Source organism: Pteropus alecto, unplaced genomic scaffold (assembly GCF_000325575.1).
Source record: "Pteropus alecto unplaced genomic scaffold, ASM32557v1 scaffold92, whole genome shotgun sequence".
Classification (NCBI taxonomy): domain Eukaryota; kingdom Metazoa; phylum Chordata; class Mammalia; order Chiroptera; family Pteropodidae; genus Pteropus; species Pteropus alecto.
In genome coordinates, this window is record NW_006432447.1 from 2,967,497 (window position 1) to 2,979,136 (window position 11,640).

Consider the following 11,640-nt stretch of genomic DNA (forward strand, 5'->3'; position numbering starts at 1 on the left):
GAAAATACAAGAGGCCAAAAAGGAACCTCGTAGAAGGATTTAGCAAAACTACCCCATTCTGCCCTTAAAACGGTGACAGCTGGTCTTACACTCATGTTGAACTTATTCCTGGTATGGTGTGTACTGACCACAAACTACAACTTAAGCAGAGAAGCATAGCGAAAAAAAGTAATTGACGTATATATGGAGTCAAAAGTGAAATTTCAAATACTTTATGATTCTGGCTTAGGTTTCTAGGGAGAAAAGAAGGGTTAGAGAATTGTTTTTAAAACTGTTTGGCCTGCTATTATGCGTTCGCAAATATAGTGGCTGATAGAATGGAGGTCCTGACAGCACATTTTAAAATTATCACCCTCACCCTCAAAAATGCCTTGAAATACTTTTGCACAAGAGTATTATAATAAGAAAACAAAAGACAATAGAGTGAAAATATCTTTGCTGAAAAAATGTAAGAAAGTTAGTATTTTATATTTAAACAACCTCCTGCCTTAAAAAAAATTGTTATGAAGCACAGGTTCAAAGATTTTGGAGCTTAAAGACCTTAGGAATTAATAAGTCCAAGTTCCTCATCTTGCAGTTAAGAATAAAACAACTTTAAGTTTGTCCAGGCTAATTGAGGCAGAGTTAGAACAACAAAAATTGATTCCTTGGGGAAACCGGGAAAGTTATGGATACTCCCAGAAAAAATGGAGAGAGAAGCTCTGCATTGCATAAAATTATGGACACCCCACCACCCCCCATCCTCATCCGTGAACTTTCTTGGAACTCCAAGTTAAGAGCCCCTGAATAAGACTTCAAGTCTTAATTCTACCACTTTATATTACCAAACGGCCTGCTTTGGTCTGGGGTCTGCTGTGCTTTCAGTAATGGACATTATTGGAAAAGGCCCCTGGATCTGTGGAATTAGTTTTCTTTTGCACCTTTACATTTAAGAGTGTGTTTTTATAGTGAAGTATTTCCTCTTTAACACATTGAAAATTTGTGTAAGGTACAAAATGTGAATTTATTCACTTGTTTATCATAGAGTGTTTATTGTGTGCCATTCACTTTGCTAAAACATTTGCCTCCAAATTCTCACAGCAGCTGAGAAAGTGAGTTATAAGTAATATTTATGGATTGGTTACAGTAGACCAGGCACTGTTCTAACTGCTTACAACCGAATTTATTTCTCATAAACTTAAGAGGTACAGGTAATAGTATTATTACTCCTTTCCCTATGTCAGACCCGAGAGAAGTAAACCTGTTCACTTTTGCACATTTGAAGTGAATGGGGGAACTGAAATTTGAATCTAGCATGATTTTCTATTCCTGGATTATGCTGTCTTTAAACACCCCATATCCAAATACAAGCATACTTTTGTTTCGTTGTACTTTGCTTTATTGTGCTATGTAGATACTACTTTTTTTACAAATTGAAGGTAAGACCCTCTGCCAGCAAAAAACATTACAACACACTGAACGCTTAGATGATGGTTAGCATTTTTAGCAATAAAGTATTTTATAATTAAGATACGTACATTGTTTTTTAGATATAATGCTACTGCATGCTTAATAGACTGTTGTAAACGTAACTTTTACATCCACTGGGAAACTAAGAAATTCGTGTGACTCACTTAATTGTGGTGGTTTGGAACCAGACTGCAACATCTCCAAGATATGCTTATGTATATATATACGTCTATATACGTCTATATGTATACATATATATACACACACATACATGTATATAGACGTATATACATACACACACACACACACACACACACACACACATATGGTGCTGCGGAGATAAAAACATGAATAAGCAATGAATCTGCCCTTAAGGAGCATCTACTCTAGAAAGCAAAAATGGACATGTACACAAATGTTAAAGGTTAAAATTAAAGTTTAATTTTAACAGGATCTCATAGGAAAGGATGCTTCTGGCTGGAGTAGTCAGATCATATTGGTGGCAGTAGCATTTAGACTGAGTCCTAAATGAATCCAGCTTTAGGAAGATAGAGACATTTAGAGTTGAGAGTACACTATGAGTATCTTTGTATTCCAGAGTGCCTAGTACAATGTCTCATTCAAGGTGGTCACTTAAATGTAGGGAGAAATATAGCAAGAGCTCTTGGCTGTGGTTTTGAAACTGGGATTTGTACATTGCGGGAAGGTAGAGGTATACTGGAGTTGCTCATTCCCCTAACTCATCTTCCTGGAGTATCACTTTTGCTTAGCAATCAATTATTTAAAACATTTTTATGGCAAAATATACATAGGTTCTAAGCGTGCAATTTCGTCATTTACTAGAAGTACAAGATGTGCCGGCTTATGTGAAAGTCCCCACCATGGTTCCTGGCACATAATAATAAACACTTCATGTTTGTTGATTCTGAAGAGACCAGAAAAAGGAGTTAAGATTTGTGATAATTAATGGGGCATAATTTAAAAGTAAATGAAGTAAAAGGTTCTGCTTCTCCTAATGAGCAAAGAATGTGAAGTTGATGGTTTGAAAGTAGAAAGTTTGAGATCAGAGAAAGGTATGATAGTGGAAACATTTTTGTGGTGATTGTAATGAAGAGCCAAATAACTGTGATTTTTAAACTAAATTAAGAGTCATAGGTTGTTGCCAAAAGTGAAGGAGGAATGTATAGAAGTAAGAACAAGGTTTGAAGTAATCAGTGACCCAAATTTGATAGAGATGGAAAAAGATGAATAAGCCTTGTGAGGTGCTTGTCTCAAGAAATCTCTGCTGAAATTGTCTAGCGATCTTCATTTTGTGTTGAAAGTAACCTTAAATTTCTATTCCATTCATGATCATCATGGAAGATCACAAAAATAAAGATTTGACAGTAACTCAGTTTGCCAGATAAACTTGTAGATTGCGTTTAAGACATGTTAAAGGGGAAATATATTTTAAATCAATCTTCTTCAATTTACTTACGAGAGAGAATTAAGACTACTGCCCTAAGGCGTCACATAGATAATGAATTAACTTTCTCCTAGAGTGGTATCCTTGGGAGAATTGGGAAAATAAGTTATTTAAATCATTATCTGTTCTGTGGTTTAGATGAGGAATCCAGGTTGAAAAAGGCTATATTAAACTATTAGTATTTTCTGGTTTGAGAGAGTATTTTAGTTCTTGTTTAGAATTGTTCTAATTTCCATTAGGCTCCTTTAACTTAAATCCATTAAAATATTATAAACACTCCTGTTTTGATTCTAGAGGCCTTCATGGACATGGATATAACTTGTATTGATTACACATTACATTGCCTAGCCTTTACTAATATTATTACCAAAATAAATCTACTACTTTTCTCCAAAGAACTCAATTTTTTTTTATGGAGATATAATTGACATATAATATTATATTAGTTTCAGATGTACAATAGATAATGATTAGATATTTGTGTGTATTGTGAAATGATCACCACAGTTAGTGTAGTTAACATCTATCACAATATATATATATAGTTAAAAGTTTGTTTTTCTTGTGATGAGAACTTTTAAGATCTATTCTTAGCAACTTTCAAATATGCAACACAGTGTTATTAACTATAGTCATCATGCTGTACATTACATCCTAATGACTTGTAACTGGAAATTTGTACCCTTTGATTCCCACTTCATCAAACACTTACCCCCTACCTCTTGCATCCACCAATCTGTTCTATGACCAGATGTATGTGTTTGGGTTTTTTTGTTTTGTTTCGTTTTTATGATTCCACAAATAAGTGGTATACGGTATTTGTCTCTTTCTGTCTGACTTATTTCACTTCGCATAATATCTTCAAGGTCCATCCATGTCGTTGCAAATGGCAAGGTTTCGTTCTTTTTATGGCTGAATAATATTCCATTGATTTTATATATACATATAATAAATATATAAATAATAAAATATATTTATATATAGGTAATAAAATATGTGTCACATTTTCTTTATTCATTCATCTATTGATGGACACTTGGGTCGTTTCCATGTCTTGGCTACTGTGAACAGTGCTGTGTAATTGCTGGATCATCTGTTCTATTTTTAATTTTTTGAGGAAACTCCACACTGTTTTCCATAGTGGCTGCATCAATTAATTTATAGTCCCACCAAGAGTGCACAAAGATTTCCTTTTCTCCATATCCTCTCCCACACTTATTTCTTGTCATTTTGATAATAGTCATTCTAAAAAGTGTGATGTGATAGATGTTTTGGTTTTGATTTGCATTTCCTTGTGATTAGTGATGTTGAGCATCTTTTCATGTACCTGTTGGCCATCCATCCATATGTCTTTACTAGAAAGATGTCTATTCAGATCTGCCAATTTTAAAATTGGATTGTTTTTTGTTTTTTTGCCATTGAGTTTTATGAGTTCTTTATATGTTCTGGCTATTAGCCCCTTATTAGATGTATGATTTGTAATTATTTTCTCCCATTCAGTAGGTCACCTATTCATTTTGTTAATGGTTCCCTTTACTGTGCAGAAGCTTATTAGTTTGATGTAGTCCCACTTGTTTATTTTTGCTTTTGTTGCCTTTGCTTTTGGCGTCAGATTCAAAAAATCATCTCTGAGATGGATGTCAAGGAGCTTTTTTCCTATGTTCTAGTGTTATGGTTTTTGAGTTAATTTTTGTGTATGGTGTAGGATAGGGGTCCCGTTTCATTGTTTTGCATATGGCTGTCCAGTTTTCCCAACACCATTTATTGAAGAGACTAGCCCTTCCCCATTATATATTCTTAGCTCCTTTGTCATAAATCAATTGACCATATATAAGTGTAAGTTTATTTCTGGGCTCTCTATTCTGTTCCATCGATCTGTGTGTCTGTTTTTATGCCAATACTATACTATTTTGATTAATATTACAGTTTAGGGTTACTAAGACTTAATGAATAACTCTTGTTAAGAATATTTTCTGATGTGACACAAATGATATGGGCAGGAGTTGTGATTTAGATATTTCATGTTTACTAGATATTCTGTAAACTAAGCGTTCTCAAAGTGTGGTCCACAATCCCCCGTGCTTTTTCAGGAGGTCCACAAATTAAAACTTGTCCTAATAGTAAAACACTGTTGGCCTTTTTCACTATGTTGATATTTGCACTGATGCTGTAAAAGCAGTGGAAGGCAAAACTGCTGGTGCAGTGTCTCCACATCGTACTGATAGTATAGTATATTCTTCATTATCACACAATTTTTTGAAGCCAGTTTCATTAAGAATGTCATTGATGCAGCAGTAAAAATTAATTTTATCACTTCTCAACACTCAAGTATACATCTTTTAATTATTCTATTTGATGAAATGGGAATTACAGATAAAGCACTTCTGTAGCTTACTGTTTAAGTTGCTAGCTTTACTTGAAACAATGGCTGACAAACTGTGGTCTTTCAGACTCGATTGGCAGACGTTGTCTAAAAAAAGTAAAAGTTATTTGGTCTTGATAGTATTTGTTCCTGATTATAAAATTAGAGCTTTCCAGTGAAAGAATTTTAGAAAACTGTCACTGACATAAACAGGTTTCTGGTACTTAAAAACTTATCAGTTGAGGTCGATGGTGATTTTAATGAGTGTGATTTTGATACTGTATAATGAAATGTGTCAACATTTGGAAGATCTGCATAATCTATTGAACCAAAATATTTAAAACGACCAATGTGTGATTTTACAAAATGATGCATGAGTGAAAGATCTATTCAAAATACAGAACAGAGGTAGGTACTAGACTTATCAGGGGGATCACTTCATAAATTATATAAATATCTAACCATTATGCTGTACACCTGAAACTAATATAAAATATTGAATGGTAACTATAATTGAAGAATTAAATAAGTAAAAATACAGAATAGACCAATGAATTTTAAGTAATGAAAGTATAAAAAATTCATTTACATGGTTTCAGATTTCACATTGCAACTAACCTTAAGAAACTACCACTCGTTAAGTTTTGGTGTGATATTCAAAGAAAATATCCAAAATCTTTTGAAAAAAATATTAAAATGTTTCTAACTATATATCTTTGTGTGAGGTCATGTTTCTTTTTCCTATACATCAACTAAAACATATTGATAGCCAAAGCAGATGTGAAGAACCAACTGTCCTCTATTAAGTCAGAATTTAAAGTTTTGCAAAAATGTAAAACATTGCCACTCTTCTCACTAAATTTCTTTTGAAAATATAGTTGTTTTTCATGAAAGTATAGTTGTTTTTCATAACATGTTACTTAAGTTAACATGAAATGAGTTTATTTTTGTTATTTGAAAAACAAGTTGTCTCAATTCAGTTTTTAACATGGTAAATATCAATAGATATAACCCATATAAACAAAAGCTTTTTAGGATCCTTAAAATTTTTTAAGAGTGTAAAGGGGTCCTGAGACCAAAAGTTTGACAACTGCCGCTATAAATTTAGGTTTTTAAAATGTATTTTTTGTATATGCGAGTAAGAGGTGGAATTAACCTTGTGAATTCCTTTACCTTAATGCAGATAACATGCATTCTGGGTTTTGTTTTTGGCGAGGGATTGTTTGTTTTTTGGTCTACTCCATCCAAATGTTTAGACTCGAAATTCTGTCTATAATTTAGCAAGTAAAAACTGAATTATTTTGTAGCCCTGTTAATGCACTGTTTTTAGTTAAGATCTCAAACATTTTATTTGGCAATTTCATGTTTGTGTTTTATGTTGTTTCTTCTTAGCCTTTACGACTTGATATCAAGAGAAAGCTAACTGCTCGATCTGATCGAGTTAAGAGTGTCGATTTGCATCCTACAGAGCCATGGATGTTGGCGAGTCTTTACAATGGTAGTGTGTGTGTTTGGAATCATGAAACACAGGTAAAAATTTTAAAGGACTTCATTAGAAATACTGTTAGACTGTGCTTAGAACGAGAGAAGAGAAATAACAGAGTCCAGTAGCTATATGCAGACTGCTTTCTCAGATTGGTACACGTGTTTTCAATAAAGAAGAGCTAACAGTTATGAGGGTATAGCTGCAGGAAAAACTGTTCTAGGCTTGTTATATATAGTGTTGAAATGTTAAATTCTGATGTAAGTAGTATTAGCTTTTTTTTTTAATTAAGGAAACTGACACCAATATAAGATCACTTGCTTTAGCGAAAGTATTTAATAGTTCTTAATTTTCCATTTAGTGAATATTCTAACAGTCTTAAGAAAGAGATTTTTAATTTTGTTTTTTTAACCAAGTGCCCAATATAATTATATGCAGATAACTTTCAATCAATTGTACAAGTGATAGATTTTATCAGAGAAATATTTGTAGTCAGCTTTTGATTACACATGAGAATGTGCATTTTTATGGAATACTTGCTTTAAATGCTTATTTTCTCTTTCATCTGAGTAAATAATGTATTCTTCAAATTAGTGTATCTCATATTTTCCAGACTTTCTTGATCATCCTTAATTTTTTTCAAAGTACAGATCATATAAGTCAGCTCTATATCATACACATGTCTGCTTATACAGAATTATCCTAAACATCCAAGGTTAAGTTCTTAAAATCCAAATAAAATTTACTTTGAGGAATTTAAGATGGTAAAAATAGGCTTAGAGAACCAGGGTCAGGAGTAAACCTAAAAACATCATTACAGCCCTATATCACTATAATGAAACAGTAGTGATGCACACTACACCGAGACCCCATCAGTGACATTTCGTACACATTAACACTTTGTTCTCTGTTGTGTCCCAGTGCCTATAACATTACCTGACACATGGTAGAAAGTGCTCACTAATCATTTGTTGAACTAATGAATAATAAACATTCCATTTATTACTGTATCACTATTTCAAGATTTCTGCTCTCTGCAATTTCATGTTTACCCTGTGAATTCTTTTGCCTGGATTCAGATAACATGCATTGTGGGTTTTTTTTGTTTGTTTGTTTGTTTTTTGTCTACTTCTCCAACCAAATGTTTAAAACCTTTCTGATTTTATATATATAACAAATATGTTGATGCCTCCCCTCACCCTTGCCACACTTCCTAATTCTTCCTAGAGAGCCCCTCTCTCAGCTCCATTTAGCCATTTCTCAGTTTTGTCAAGTCACTGTAGTATATATTTTTTTAACATTTAAACTTTTATTTTCTGTGTATATACAGCACATTACTTATTTATATACACTATGGTATATTCTAAAGCCCAGATGTACTTCCCTTATCTTTCTCTAGTTTTTACTGTAACATCACCTGGATCATCTGTTTTGTCTTGTTTTTCTCTTTCGTACCCTTCTGTGCCCTCCCATTAGGCTTTCTGCTTGCCCTTCCGTAATTTATCTCATTGGTACTACCTTGTTCAATTTTCTTATTTCCTTCAAGAATGGAGGTTTTGTAGGGGAAGGAATTATTCTAATCTTATTTCCCATTCTTACCCCAACTGCATACCTGGCAGTCAGGTTTCTAGTAGACGCTCAATAAGTCTTTGGCAAATGGTTGATCCACTTTTGCTTCCCCCTGATTCCCACCCCCACCACCCCACCCCCATTTATTGCCATCAGGAGTTACTTGCCACTCATGTATATTGAGAGCAAAAATTTTGAAAAAGGCAACAAGGTTTTTGAAAGTAAATTAAGATGTACTTGAATTTCAAATAAGGAGATATTATATTACTATTTAAGGTGGTAGCTACAATGGTTTAACAATTAGTATGTTAGAATTTGAAGACATCTTGCTAATTAAATGATACAGGCAAGCTCACGTTGAGGCTCTATTTACTAATCTAAAATGAAGATGATACTGTTTCCTTCCCTACATCACAGGATTGGCAAAAGGATTAAATCAAATTAGGTAAATTGTGTATGGGACCTATAAGGTACAAGACACAGGTTTGTCATTATTTTCCTAACTTATATTGGGCGTTTATATATTGAGTGTGTATCATTTCCTTGTCCTTAGATTGTTTTGCTTCTAGTGTGGAGACCATCTCTCATGTCATTTTTATCATCCACAGCACTTAATGTGGACTTGCACCATGACTGTTTGTTCTACAGCTGCTTTATTTTTATTGCTCAGTAGATCCCTGGATTTGTTGGCTCCATATGAGTTTTTGTGGATTTCTATCATAGATTGCATGTTCTGTCTGCCTTTCAGTGTCTTATCACAGTCAACCGTTAGTGGTTGTATAGTCGGAGCTTTGTCCCCATTAATTCAGTATTTGTCTGAAGAATCTTCCCAAGCCAGAGTAGGCTCAACAGTTCTAATGAACCAGTCCCTGTTCTTTTTATTTAGTGCACATGGTTAATCAGTAAGATTGTGCTGTTTTTATTACTCTATGGCATGAAAAGAGAGATTGAAAAATCATAGTTTGATTTTTAGAATTTTAAAGAACAAGGAATCACAGTGGGAGGACAAAGAAATGCATTCATCCCTGCTTCTTCTAGGAGGGTGTTCTAGCTTTCTACCTTTATGCTGTGTATATTACTCCATTCTCAGCAGCTAGGAGAGACATCTAAATCACTGTGTTCTCATAGTTTAAAGAGATAAATAGCATTTGTATGGAAGCATATGTTGAAGTGTTCAAAAGAATCATATTTTTTTATAAGTTTATTTTGAGTTTATGGGTTTAATTTTTAAAAAGAAGAAACTTAAGAGCTAATTCATTCAGCAAATACTTATAATACACTGGTTATTTTCCAGCCACTGTTTCAGGCTCTCGGAATATAGTGGTGAAGATTTCTGCTCTCAGAAAAGATTGACATTAAACACATAATTATGAAGGTGCTAAGTTATGAAAGGGGAGTATAAGGTTCTGTGGGCGGGTCTTCAGGCTGAAGGAACAGGAGCAAAGGTAAGGTTGGGAGTAGGCAAAGAGGAGACTAGAGACGGAGAGAAGGGCTGGAGCACAGAGGGTCTGGAATTCCATCTCGTGAACATTTGCTTTTATCTTTTGTAAGTATTTTAATTTTGAATTTGTTAAAACATGGTCTATTTTTTTTGACTGTTGAACTTTCATATTTTAGCCTGAGAATATTTTTAAATTAGAAGTGATCTAAATACTTGGATATTTTAAATATAACAATAGATTTTTCAGTTATTTTCTCATAACTCAAAGAGTATATTCTTGTTACATTTTAAAGACACTGGTGAAAACATTTGAAGTGTGTGATCTTCCTGTTCGAGCTGCAAAGTTTGTTGCAAGGAAGAATTGGGTTGTGACGGGAGCGGTAAGTAATTACATGAACTTTTAATCCCATTTTCTGAGGTGATTATGTAAATGAGTTGCAGAATTTTGATTCCTGATTTGTTTTGTTAATTAGTGCAGTGTTTTAAAGCATGGACTTTATACCTTGAGCCTTTAGTGTACTTTTTTATGCAGTTCACTTCATAACAATAATGATGATTTTAAATTTTTATTTCTAGGATGACATGCAGATTAGAGTATTCAATTACAATACTCTGGAGAGAGTTCACATGTTTGAAGCACACTCAGACTACATTCGCTGTATCGCCGTTCATCCAACCCAGCCTTTCATTCTAACTAGCAGCGGTAAGAGATGACCTCTTTTGGTCATGTGCATCACTTTGAGTAATTCATTTTCATTCAGTGATACATGCAATTCTTTACTGCTGTTACAAGTAGAATTCTAATTCCAAGCAGCTTTAAACTATTTAAATCCATTAACTTGCTATTGATGCTATGCTTTTATATTTTAATGAAATAGCAACTCTGCTGAGGATTTATATAGCAGTTGCTCTCATTCCTGTCAGGGAAGACTTGAAGGTCTAGATGTTTAAACATCTGCTGAACAGAAAGCTAATTCACATGCTGATGAATGAATTTTTAGCAAGTTGCCATATATCCTAATCAGTTTTACCTTTATAATCAGTCTCGTTTGCTCCTTGGTATTATGTATAAAACAGTGGACCTTTTGGAGGGCAATTAAATACAAGTTGCACTAAATTGGTAGTAGCTCTTTAAAATTTTTTAAGTTAAAAGTTGAGAAATAATTTAAAACTTTTTTCAACCAACCTTAGAAATGCCTATTCCCTAAATAGTCATTGCCATTGTTATTCACTCATACTTAATCAGACTTGCATTACTCTGTCATTCTGTAAAGCCCATCGTCTTTCTTAAAATTTTCCATGAAATTTTTATATTTGCTAATAGTAATTTTATATTTGCTATTAGTATTTTTTCTATAAGTTTATTCTTAGAATAAATAAGGATTTTGAAAAATCTGTTCAATTTTGATTCTGTTTCTGTAAGTCATGGAATGTATGATTTGTGTTAGATTTGCTGCCTTAAAAGACAGAGACTTCTTAGTTCAGAATGAAAGAAATAGGAATTGCAACTAACTCGATACTTTCTTTTTGCCTAGATGACATGCTTATCAAGCTCTGGGACTGGGATAAAAAATGGTCTTGCTCACAAGTGTTTGAAGGACACACCCATTACGTTATGCAGATCGTGATCAACCCCAAAGATAACAATCAGTTTGCCAGTGCATCTTTGGACAGGACCATCAAGGTAGGGCGTCCACTATTTGTGTCAGTTATGATTATTGGTGAAATATAGTTTTAGGTATTTTACTACTGGCCACCCAGTTAAGTTATTCCCATTTTAGAAGTTTCTCTCAGAAGCTGATTTTGAAGTTAAAATAGGACTTCTGACTTTGACCCAGAAGAGATCTGTTTAGAAAACTATTGTAGCAACT

At 33.6% G+C, this 11,640-nt stretch overlaps 1 protein-coding gene across 1 annotated transcript in view; it reads left to right on the forward strand.

Annotated features, from left to right (window-relative positions):
- Positions 1-11,640, forward strand: part of COPB2 (coatomer protein complex subunit beta 2) — a 30,776-nt gene that overhangs the window by 449 nt on the left and 18,687 nt on the right. Inside the window, exons 2-5 of the mRNA XM_006907193.3 lie at positions 6,669-6,806; positions 10,063-10,149; positions 10,346-10,472; positions 11,305-11,453. Coding sequence (XP_006907255.1) covers positions 6,669-6,806; positions 10,063-10,149; positions 10,346-10,472; positions 11,305-11,453 — 501 coding nt within the window. The remainder of the gene's footprint in view (positions 1-6,668; positions 6,807-10,062; positions 10,150-10,345; positions 10,473-11,304; positions 11,454-11,640) is intronic.